At 50.9% G+C, this 12,534-nt stretch overlaps 1 protein-coding gene across 1 annotated transcript in view; it reads right to left on the bottom strand.

Annotated features, from left to right (window-relative positions):
- SLIT1 (slit guidance ligand 1) overlaps positions 1–12,534 on the bottom strand; it is a 172,807-nt gene that overhangs the window by 148,015 nt on the left and 12,258 nt on the right. The window contains exons 2-3 of the mRNA XM_013975176.2: positions 4,647–4,718; positions 2,378–2,449 (exon numbers count right to left, since the gene is read on the bottom strand). Coding sequence (XP_013830630.2) covers positions 2,378–2,449; positions 4,647–4,718 — 144 coding nt within the window. The remainder of the gene's footprint in view (positions 1–2,377; positions 2,450–4,646; positions 4,719–12,534) is intronic.

Below are 12,534 nucleotides of genomic sequence, written 5' to 3'. Positions count from 1 at the left end.
GAGTGACTGAGTGCTCTGCCCCCTTCAACATCAAACAACCAAACCCAGTGACCCATCCATCCTCACGGCCGGCAGCACCACCCGCGTCTGCTTCTGCGCTCAAGTCTGTAACTACTTAAAAGAACCTATCGTGTCTGTTCCCAAACCTGCTTATGCCAGAGGTACTTATAATTATATAAATGAATGATGATTACATAGATGAATGAAACACTAGTGTAAAAAGAGAGTCATCTCTAGAAAAGCTGGTTGGCTGCCTTGGAAAGAATCACTATAACGAAAGATGCTAATTAAAGAGTTGTTGGGTAAAAGACTGGGGGGGATGGAGGAGGAGGTCATAAAAGAAATTCACAATTTTCCAACCAGATTGCTTCCAAGGGCCCTCTAAAAATCTCACTCTTCCTTAGAGAAACTAAAAAGTAAGACATTGGCAAAAATTGAAAATAAAAAGGGAGCCAGGTCACTAAATGCACATTTATAAGTTTTCACATCAAATGGATAGTTTCCATGACTCCCTACTTTGTCCAGCTTTTATGATTAACTGATCTACCACTGGTCTCCAACAAGTCACAGGAGAGGGTGTGGGCCATCCATAGCCGGCACTGGACTCCCCAGGCACAGAGCTGTCACACACCACAGGAAGAGCCCGCCCTGCAGCTGCTGGTGACTCACCCAGGAAAAAAGGATAGGAGAAGGAGAGAAGGGACAAAGGTCTTCAGCTACACGTCATGACTCGAAAAAGAAGCTCCTGCCCACCCTCGGGTGTCAGCCGCAGTGTGGCATGGGCCACCAGTCCTGCCTAGATTCCCGCCCACTCTTCTCCCCCTGCAGGGCATGGCAGCCTCGGAGCCAGAGCTGAAATGGGTAAGGACCAAATCACCCCACACAGAAAGGCCATGAGCATGTCTTTTGCTCTGAGCCTTGGAAAGAAAATAAACCTGGGACGAAATATCTGTTGTAGCTCTGGGTTCCTTATGGCTCGGGTTTAGACCTGGATAAGAAAAAGTTCAGCTTGGTTTTTCTCCAGGCTACAGGAAAGCAATGAGACAATCACCTTCTTTCCATTTACTTAATACCTCATTTTCTTTGAAGTAAAAGAGGAAAGTGAGGTGTTAAATTACAGCCATTAAGAGCTCAGGCTTTGGCGGCAAAATGATCTGGATTCTAATCCCCTCTTCTGCATTTAATCACTTAATAATCATTTAATAAGGCAAGTGCCTTAACTTTTGTGCACCTCCGCTTCTCATCTGAATGACACCGCTGACCACAGTGTTGTTTTAAGGATTAAATGAGCTATTGGAGGACAAAGTATTTATCTTGGTGCCTGGCATAGAGTAAGGCAATCGATAAAAGCTATAATTATCATCATAAACTCATTGGGGGAAAAAAAATCCACAAAAAAGGAAAGCACAAAGAATAAAATTAAAGTTAGCTGTTATCCCACCACTCAAAGTAATGAGAGTTAACAATCTCAATCATTTTCTTCCTCTTGTATTCTGCACACATACAAGTTGATTTCATTTAAATAAAAGTCACTTCCTCCCTTTCCCACTTAACATTATATTAAGTGTGGACACATTCCTATGGCCTTAACAGTTCTTCAAAAATGTGATTTTATACCTTACATCTCCACCAGAATGGCTGCTTCCAACTTTTATTATATTTAAATAATGTGCAGTGAATACCCTGATATACCTATTTTTAGTCCTGTTTCTGATTATTTCCTTAAAATAAAATGGACTCTCTGATTCAAAAGGCATGAACTCTTGACACTTGCCGCCAAACCAAAGAGGAAAAATGAGGCCAGTGGCCAACTCCACCTCATCCATACCACATTCCTTTTTTTTTTCTCATTATTGTCAATCTGAAATGCAAAAATTGATCAAGAACTATTTTCAAACTCAAAAGCCCCCAAAGGAACAAAGGATGCAAATCAGAGAATACCACCTTCAATTCTGTGCTGTGGCCCCAAGCACCCCAGACACTGCTCCTGGGGCGTCCCTGCAGTTGGTCCCCTGGGCACCAGTGCTTCCTTTAAAGCCACACGAATCAATGACTGGTTACGTCTGGGGTATAAGATTATAGGAAGGAATTCTGCTTCCTCTATACTGTGTGGATGTTTTGCCACGATATATTTTCAGGGAAAAACAGCAGAGATCGCTGTGTTTAGAATGTGGGGTGGGGACCTCTCCAGCTGTCTTCACCATCATCTCACAGTGACGCTGCGACCCCTTCCACGCTGCCGCTGCCCCTAGCCCCCATCTGCAGGCAGAAGGCAGGCTGGGTGAGCAGCACTGGCTCCTCCCACCAGGCTCAGCCTGCTGCAGTCCCCTCTGCCAGCCCCCACCACCCTCCTGAGCCAGCACCCATGGATACTCACAGCCGCTCCAGCTCCTTCATGTCATCAAAAGCCCCCCGTTCCACCACTCCAATCTGGTTCTCCATCAGCTGCCTGGGGAAGCAAAGAGACAAGGACAGCTCCAGGGCGGTGGACAAGGACTCCTAGAAATAGCTGGCACGAGGGAGTGAAATAGGAACAGCGCCGGAGACCGCACATTCCTGACCTCTGGCCTGAGTTAACGCTTCTCCCCAGCTCCGCAAATTTCCAACACAGGCTCCTCAGCACACTCAGCAATTTGTGCTTCCAGCCCTGACCAGTACTGACCCTCTGAAGCTGTTAGCATGGCAGAAGGCCATGGGGAACCAGAGCATTAGGCCATTGCTCCAAAGGTAAGCTCAGGGAAGCCGGTGCCCAGACAGCAGGGGCTAGCTCTGCACTCCTGGTGTGTACGCCCTTCTCTGGCCCAGAGGGCACTCGTCCACAGGGCAGAGCAGGGGGAACCAACCAGTAGCGGGGGGAAGGGAACTTGTGCCAACTGGGCACAGCCCACACATGCAGCAAACACACTCTGCAGTTGGCAGACGACACCCCCTCTGCCAGCGCCCCCACTCCGCCTGGCCACATCTGCTGCCAACTGAACCACCTGGCTCGGGGGAACTCTGCCCCTCCTCACCGCCAACGCACCCTGAAACCCAGAGCATCTGGCTGACAGGGCAGCATTTTTCACCAGCAGATCACTTGCTGCACGGTAATTTCTGAGCTCATCGAGTATGTCTTTCTCCCGTGTGTTCCCCTCCCTCCCCTCAAGCAGGTGGCTTATGGGGTCCCACAAGGGCCTCAGATGAGGTTTGGGGCAGGGCAGGGGCAGAAGCTGCTACCAGACACTTCTCTTCCTCTGCTTTGTGTCCAAACACCTGGGCTGTTGAGGAGGTTACGCTGGAGGCTGGGGGCGGGGTGGAGGGGAGGGGTAACACCAAGATGGAAAGGGGGCTTCCCTAGACTCAGAGGAGGTTCCTGGAGCCTGGAAGGTTCCTGGGAAGGGGTCAGAGTCAGGGGTTCTGGAGAATCAGAAACCCTTTCCACAGTGATAGACAGCTATGATCCCAGAGAGGATCAACCGCAGGCTCACCAGCTCCTCCAAAGGTCTTCGAAGCCACAAAGTCAATCGCTCTGAAAGAGCTAGGGCCAGGACCCCTGCATCACCCCGGGAGTAGAGAATGAGGGACCCTAGAGAATGAGGGCCATAATGAATTTCCTTGCCAGCCAGGTGGGATGTTGAAACTGGCTCAAAGCAGAAACTGAGTTGAAGTAGAGAAAATAAAGAACCGCAGTTCTTCCCTGCACACCTGCGTTTGCAGGCTGAGACATTCAGAGCAGGAGAGGTAAAGAGATCCACCCCTTCCCCTCACTCCTCACCCCTGCCCAGCCTGACAAGGCAGATATCATGGATAACTCCTTTGCTGGCTGGTGGCCAAGCCCAACACAGCCATACCTGCCACCTCCAATGTCTGCCACTGCCAGCCACCTGAAGGGGTCACCTCTGTCTTCAGCTGCCCCCCTGTAACTTCCTCCTCAAATCAAGGGGTCTGTGGCCTCGCTGGGAAGTGTTTCTGGGGCACAAGTTCAAAGAGCTGCGGAGACTGTTATAGACTGCATAGGGCCATTCTCCTCCCCAGAATTCACACACGGAAGTTCTTGGGATTCTGTTTAGAGGAAAGGCCTTCAGGTACAGAATGAACGCTTAATGAGGTCCTAAGGGTGAGGGCCTAGTCTGCCAGGACTGGTGTCTTCATGAGAAGAGACATGGAGATGTCTGCGTGCACACACACAGGGAAGACCACTTGAGGACACAGCAAGAAGGTGGCCAGGAGCAGAGGCCTCCCCAAACCAACCCCGATGGCATCCTGGCCTTAGACTTCTAAGCCCCTAGAACTGTGAGAAAATTAATTTCTCTTGTTTAACCACCCAGTCCGTGGCCTTCTGCTATGGCAGCTTGAACAGACGTCTTGCCTCACCCCAGCAGCCAGCCAATGGACAAGGCAGACCCATCTGCACAGGCCCTGCCAGGCAGTAACCACTGGTACCCGCTCCTCAGCCAGCTTTCTCAGTTATGTGTGAGGCAGTGGCCACTCTGGGTCAGGACTTGGCAGCACCTCGACCTCTTGCTCCCGTCACCCCAAGACTGACTCCGCAGGGGCGGGGCCCCGCTGGCCTACAGCCCTTCATCCACAGCCAGGGCTCTACCGTGAGACCACCACGAGCGGGGAGGGCAGGAGGAAGGCTACAAGGGGCGGCGTCTCAGACTCACAGCACCCGCAGCTGCTTGAGTCCCGCGAAGTCGTTCTTGTGGATCCGAGTGATGTTGTTGCCATTGAGTTCCCTGGTGGAGGAGAGGAGAGAAGGGGAGGGTGAGCTGCCCATGGTGGGCCTCAGGCCGGCGCTCAGCTCCAGGCTGCCTCTCCACGTGGCTCAAGTCAGTCATCTCACCAATGAGACTGCGTGCTTTCCTGCCAAGCTCCGGGACCCCAAGTCTATGTTGTCCTAGCAAGCTGGGGGGGCTTCCCTGGTGGTCTAGTGGTTAGGAGTCTGCATTTCCACTGCTGGGGGCATGGGTTCAATCCCTGGTCAGGGAACTAAGGTCCCGCATGTAGAGTAGGGCAGCCAAAAAATAAATAAATAAATAAATAAATTTTAAAAAATAAACTAAGACCTCTTTGAAGCAGGTGTTCAACCAACAGGAACACTCAGGGCCCAGGCTCACTACTGGGAGTGCTCCAGAACCCCAAAACATGGCTTTTGCCTTGAAATAGCTCAGTCTCACTGAAAAGACAAGACAGTCACACAGGAAAGAACTTAGAAATTAGCTAGTTAGAGAGGCTCTTCAGGCAGAATTGCCACTGAGCCTCAGTTTCCTCATCTGTAAACTGGGGATAATAACTGTTTACCTCACAGGATTAAAATAAGGCATAAACAAGTAAAGAGCGTGGCCCACACGTGGAAAGGGCCTCTTTGGGGGTACCACTACCATCACCTGGCGGGCCTGGCCCCCACGAGTCATCCATATTCAGAGCAGGAGACAGCAGAGAGGGCCCTGACACTAAAGGAGCTGAGCAAGTGGGACTCAAGCTGAGGCCCCAAAGACAAGGCAGAGGCGCCGCAAGAGAGACGGAGCGAACATTCCAGGGAAGGCGAAATCCGGAACGGGCGGCTGTCAGGGGAGGAGACGCTGAAGGCTGGGAGCCCTGGGAAGCAGGATGGGGGGAAGGTGGGTCCCGATTGAAGTGGGCCTGAGAAAGCAAGCAGAGGACAGACAGGGAGCCAGCGTGGCTCCGGACAGGAGCTTCTTGAGACCAGTCCTGCAGAGGGGACAGGAGGACAAGGCCCAGGCAGGGGCCCCGATCCCAGAACTACAGCGTCTCCTCCCCTCACACCGTCCTGGCCTCCAGCTCTTCCTCCCTCCCAAGGCCATGCTCCTCCCTCGGCCTCCCAATCACGCCCTGGGCACCCTGGACATGGACCCCACCTCAGAGGCCGGCTGGCCTCACCTCCTTCCCCCTGTCACCCAGCCTCCCAGGAAAGCTCACTCAGCCTCTGCAGGCCATTCCTCTTCACAGGAACCCGGTCCAGCATCGGAAAGGAAGGCCACTCCAGGGGTCAGGCACTCCACTCCTAAGAGACTTCGTCCACGGAGCCACACACGGCAGACTCTCACTCAGGCCCAGCCCCAAACCCAGCTGTCACTTTCTTACCTAACCTGTCTTCCTGTGCAGCTCCGTGCTCCCAGTCACACGGCCTCCTCCTCTTTCTCACCATCATCATGGTCCCTGACACTCTTAACAACAACCCAAGCACACCCATCCCGACGCACGTGCACGCATGTGCGCACAAACACACACACACACACACACACACACACACACACACACACAGAGTTACCCGCAGCTCAGTCTCCCCATTTACCAACTTTGGTCAAAGGTTCTAGCTGTAGCCACTGTCCCAACCCAAGTCCAAGCTACTTTGGAAAACACCAAGTTCCCTTTCCTAAAAGTGTTTTGGAAGTGTGATATTCTAGAGTTGCTTCCACCAAAAAGAAGGTGATATTGGTTTCCACACACTTCAGGAGCTGGGCTTTGTGCGTACCCACACAAGACGCTGGAAGGCAGTCACTGTGTCTTACAGATGAGAAGAGAGAGTCTCAGGTGCGGTACCTTCTCAAGGTCACACCTGGTGATGGAAGAGCAGGGATCCCCACCCGTGGTCATCGGACCCTGGAGCCCGGGCTTCTTCCTCCCACCAGGCCAGGGTCTCTCCCTAGGTTGACAAGCCGGTAATTCATTCAACCCATCGCTCTCTCTGCCCTTCCCCTGAGCCTGACTCCTGATCCTTCAGAGCAGCTGGAAAAACTCGTTCCCTCCTCCTTACCTCTTTTCTAACAGGATCTCTCTGAGGGTCTGGAGGCCTGTCCAAGGTACTCTTCCCGCTGCAAATGCTAGGGATGCCTTCTCCACTCGAGCCGAGTTCTTTTGAAAGTAAAAGACTCTTTTTGTTGAACTAAGCACTCTCCCCTGAAACAGCCACCTCTGAGCCTCTCTTTGCTGCTCCTTCTGTAACATGACTCTGCTTCAAACAATGAGAATGTCTTCTTGAAGCCCTGAAACCTGGTCCCCTCCTTTAAGCAGGGGGAACTGTTGAAACTTTCATCCCTGAACCCCAAACCTCAAGGTTTTTGATTGTAAAGTTATGTTAGCTTTGATTATGAGCACAAAAATATGAAATTTAAGTGAAGGGCGACAGAGCAGCGCTTCGTTAAGTTTCAGTGCCTCTGTGAAACTGAATGCCCTGCAGCCACTGAAAATGGCAGAGACTCCTTTGTGTTGACCAGGGAAGTCCCCTTGATGCGGCACTTGGGAAAAGGGCTTCAATACAGCTTGCACGCCCTGAGCCCGCTTATGTAAAAACTCATAGGCTATAAGTAGAGGTCGATATGAGAGAATGAGTTTGCTGGGGGCGATTTGCCACATTCCTTTTTTCTACATTGTTTGAATTTTTAAGAGATCTATATTTTTTTAAGCCAACAAAACAGGCAAGTTATGGCACTGAAAAATAAGAACAATATGTGTACTTTATTGAATTTTTTCAATTTCCTGAAGAATAAAGAAAAATTCAAATCATACACAAGCTCATCAGCCAGAAAGAACCCCTTGTTAATATTCTGGAATATTTTCCCTCAAGCCTTTGGATATAAGTTTTATATTGTGGAGATAATTTGATAAATATTTTTTTGAAGACTTGCTATTCACAGAGCATTTTGCAAGGTTCTAAAGATACAACAGTGAGACGTAAATGGTATACACATCTTCTACAATGTCATTCCCTGCTCAGTCTCCACTTATGATTTTGATCGAAATGAAGGATCCCCTTCACTGGATATATCAAGTAAAGTACGTGTTACTGGAACACATGGGCTGTTTTGATATTGCTCAATAATAAATAATACCACATAAAGTTCAGTGGGCATTTGGGAGGAATGCGTTCCTGGAAACGGAATTGCTCAGCCAAAGGCCATGAGAAATCTGTTGAATTTTACAATCATTCACTCATTCCTCCTCATGGCAACCATGGTTCATCAGGCAATTGACCACAATAATTATTCAATTCACAGACGGCAAAATGAAGCAGAGACAGATGTTAAGACGTGTCTGAACCAGGCAGAGCCCAAATGGAGCTTAGAATCCCTGAGGACGGAATTCCCACACGCAGGCAGGCTGTGGAGGAGGATCGAAGGGGACTGGTGATGCTGGCATCTGTCTGCCTCTCTGCTCGCCTTCACCACCAGGCTCCACTGAGCAGACTCTGGGGCGCCTTCCTCAGCCATCAGTGGACTCCAGCCTCTCCTCCTCACTTCCTGCACCGCCCCCTCCACTCCCAGTCCAGAAAAGACCTGGGGCAGGCAGAGGACAGCGGTGCAGGCAACAGAGCAGACGGCGCCTCTCTGGAGGCCCTGCTGGGGGCTTCCAGGCAAGAATGTGGACAGAGGTCCGCCCACCCCTCCCGGCCTCCCCCATCAGCCTCGCTCTCTAACCCAGGGTCAAACTGAGCGCCTCTTCTCAAGGGAGAGCCCTCAAGAAGGCAGCCTGCGAGGCAGGCGCGCGGCTCTCATCGGGCTCCAGGTCCCGGGCTGCAGCCTAAGAAGTTATAATGGCCACTTAGCCTGACAGAATGGCCTCCACTGTCCCCATTCTCTGCCCTCAACCGGGCGGCCCACCAGGATTGAGTTTTCAACCTGGCAAGGCCACGTCCCCTGGAACCCTCCGCACAGGCTGCTGGAATGAGGCAAGGAGGTCATTTTTTGCCAGTGCCTGATTCCTATAACAGGTGGTCCTTGAGTGTTGCCATGGAGACCCCTCCCCAGCAAGCCGCCTGGGAAAAAACAGAGAAGCTACTGTGACCTTCAGACCTTTGCATCCAGAGCAGCCAAATGGGGCGAGCCCTCTGGGGGCAATTCCCAGCCTCGCTTCTCAGGAAGAAGTTAGGATGCAGTGGTACCCTGGGCTCCGCAAGGTTCCGGCCACCAGAGCCCACATCCAGAACTTCTCTCTACTGGGCACCTCTGCGTGCAGGCTCTGAGCCACCTCTAAGCATACTTCATTTCATCTCACCACACAGAGTAGCCTACAAGATGAATCATGTTTTCTCCATCTTGCTGATGAGGAAACTGAGGCAGAAATTGGTGATGAAATTTCCCCTGTGCCACGCAGCTCATAAGCAGTGGGGCTGGGACCAAACCACACCTAGGCCACTGCACGTCCAGCTCTTTCCCCTTCATCACAACGTCTTGCGTTGCTGGATTCTGTCTATCCCACTCCTCACCTTGAGCAACCGTGCCTTGGACAGAGCTGAGAACAACTTAGATAGGACATCTTGGGGCCCTATGATAAGACCATGGGCTCTACCCAAGCAACACTGTCAGGTGGCTAAGAGCTCGGGCTTCAAAGCCAGATTATCCAGCTTCAAATTCCTGCTCTACCATCGCTAGCTGTGTGACCCTGGGCACAAAGTTCAACTTTTCTGTGCCTCAGGTTTCCCATTTGTAAAATGAAGACAATGATAACACCCACCTCCTAGAGATGTGGTGAGGTTTAAATGAATGACTCGACTACTTCTAAAGCACTAAGAGCAGTGCCTGGTATACATAAATGCTCTCTCCATCAATATTGCCTGATGTGATTACTCTTACTACTACTGTTGGTGTTGTTTTGTTTCCCACAAAGACCATAGCCCCACTAGAAGGCTGGTGCTGGCCTAGCTGGACCACGCTGAGCAGGGAAGAGCCAGCTGCTCCTGCCCTGCAGACCCCCAGATGCTGCAGATGCCCTGAGACGGTCCTCCCTCTTCCAAAAGTAATGAGTCTGCATCCATCCTCCTCCCCGATCCTTCTCACCAGGAAGAAAGACACTCCAGTGGCAAATGGCCCTAATTCCCATCTGTTCCTGTGTGGTCTCAACCTGAAAGGAAAACCTCGGTGGTAAAAGATTTTGGAGAAAATCCTCTAAAGCAAAATTACCGAGGAAAAAACAAAAACACACCAGGATTTCTTGAATCCTCTCAGGAAACAAGAATCTGATCCCCAGCGTCTGGGTGTTTGTGATAAACCAAAAGAAACCCTTGGATTTCCTAAAGCTGCAGGAATAAACACCCTGGGCCCCTCTTGGGGTGTTCTGGGGGCTCCTCGAACTTCACAAGCATTTCTCACGGCGCCGGGGATGGGGGGTGGGGGTGGGGACAGCCACTCCTGGAGCTGGTTCTCCCACCAAGGGCCAAAATCTACAGTGGTGATGGGGAGGCTCAGCGCCCTCTAAGTTCCCTTCCTGCCAGGTCTCCAAAATCTGAACACACACACTCTGTGAATGAGACAAGCCTCGAGGCTGGGGGACTGTATTCCTTAGTTCCTTTGAAATCCTACCCTGGCCAAATCCATAGCCCTGAGTGTCTGTATAGTCAAATGGGAGAACCCAGGGAAGGAAGAACTTCGCTGCCCAGCTGCTGCCCCCATAGCAGCGGAGGGGCCCCCCACCCCCACCTGCGGGGGGATAGGCTGCATGGAGTGCCCAGGGTCACACAAGCGGGCTCCCCTCATTCCCTCTGGCTCCCTTCCAATCTGTTCTCCAGGCCACAGCCAGAGTGATCTTTTCAAGATGCAAATCTGATCATGTCACTCCCCACTTAAGCCCTTCAATGAACCCCCATTGCTCTTGGAATCAAGACAAAATCTCCTTAACATGGACTTCAAGCTCCCATGTGGCTGCCCCCATGTTCCCTATTCCGACTGGTGCCCTCGGATGGCAGGGCCTTTGAATTTGCTGTTCCCTCTGCCTACACACTCCCTCCTTCCTCTTTGACTAACTAAATCCTCCCAATTGGTCCAGCCTCCCCACACATGCCCACAGGGCACTCCCTCTGCTCTGCAGCCCCCATCAGGGGCAATTTTACATGGATTTGGGGGGTTCCTTGACTGATGTCTCTACCCGCCCCCCAGCCCCGCCATGAGGGTATAAGCTCCCTGAGGACACAGGCAGTCAGTGTTTCCTCATTATTATCTCCAGGGCCTAACACAGTACATGCACCTGATACCTGAGAGATGTCTCAGTAGGTATTTCTTGAATCCAAGAATAAATTTGCATTAAAACAGACATATCCCAATAGCATTGGGTTGGGTGGGTTTTCCATGTTTCTCAACTGCTTGACTCAAAAAAAAAAGAAAAAGAAAACTGACACTAATTATGAAATACTCTCCCCAGATGGGCATCCAGCATGAAAGCTTTACACACAGAGAACACTGCTGTTTCACCAACAACTGTTCCATAGCCCGCAGGTTAAAAGGCTGATTTTCCCTCAGTCCACTTGTTATAAAAATACCAGCCCCCTGGCTTCAGCCACCCTGCTCCTCCACTTTCAATAATCAGCCCTTCTGTCTCAGGGCCTTTGCTCTCCTCCTCCCCACCAACACCCACAGCAAGCTCAGCCCTCATGTCCTACAGGCCTCAATTCAAATGTCCCTTCCTCTCTACCACCTCCTCAAAGACACTCACTTAGCTCCTCTTCCAGATCTAGACATGTGTTTAATACGAGGCTCCTCCCTGACAGGAGCCTCCTCTGACAGGCTATGAGAGGCAGAGGCCACATCTATAAGTCATCACCTCTGAGGGTGCCTGGCACACAGTAGGTGTTCACTAAGTAGAAGCCAGAAGAACAATCCTGCCCAAGGAGCCTGGCTGCTGCCCACACATCGCAGCTAAGGCCTGCCACATACTCCCATCAGCTCCCAGCCTTCCCCATAGTCCTCAGGCCTCAGTGGATCATGACCCAGAGGCTCCTCCACCCCCTCAGTGGAGCCCACGGACCTGGCGCTAACTCCAGGACTGGGGCCGCCCTCCACCGTGTGACGAATCAAGAAATCCCAAAGATGAGAAGTCAGGGGCCCTGCACCGGAGCTGATCTGCTATACATCCTGGTCTGCCCAGACTCCTGGACTCCCATCTTGTTTCCTTGGCTTGAGGACTAGTGATATCTATGCTGTCACAAGCAAGGGGCTCATTTAAGCCTCATAATAGCACCTGGCTGTGACATAAAGCATTTAAGTAACGGCTCAAGATCAGCCAGCTGGTAAGTAGGTTGAGAACGTAAGACTTTGAACCCTAGCATGTCTGACTCCAGGGTCCGGGTTTTGGGTTTGTTTTTTTTTTAACTTTAATTGCTATAAAATACATATAACAAGATTTGTCATTTAACCATTTTTAAGTGCACAGTTCAGTAATGTTAAGTACATTTGCACTGTTGTACGACAGACCTCCAGAACTTTTTCATTCAGTGAAACTGAAACTCTACACCTGTTAAACACGAACTCCCTGCTCCTGACAACCACTTTTGTCTGAGAATTTGACTACTCTGGGTATCTCAGATAAGGAGACCTGGCTTATTTCACAGTGTCCTCGGGGTTCATCCATGGCATAGCATATGTCAGAATTTCCTTCCTTTTTAAGGCTGAATAATATTCCATTGCATGTCTACAGGTTTTGTTTATCTATTCATCCATCAGTGGACACTTGGGTTGCTTCCACTCTATTGTGAATAATCCAGCTATGAACCTGGGTGCACAAATATCTTTGAGACCCTGCTCTCAATTCTTTTGGGTATAT

The sequence above is a fragment of the Capra hircus genome, chromosome 26 (assembly GCF_001704415.2).
Source record: "Capra hircus breed San Clemente chromosome 26, ASM170441v1, whole genome shotgun sequence".
Lineage (NCBI taxonomy): Eukaryota > Metazoa > Chordata > Mammalia > Artiodactyla > Bovidae > Capra > Capra hircus.
Note: the sequence above shows the minus strand (reverse complement) of the source record. Positions and strands in the feature narration are given on the sequence as shown.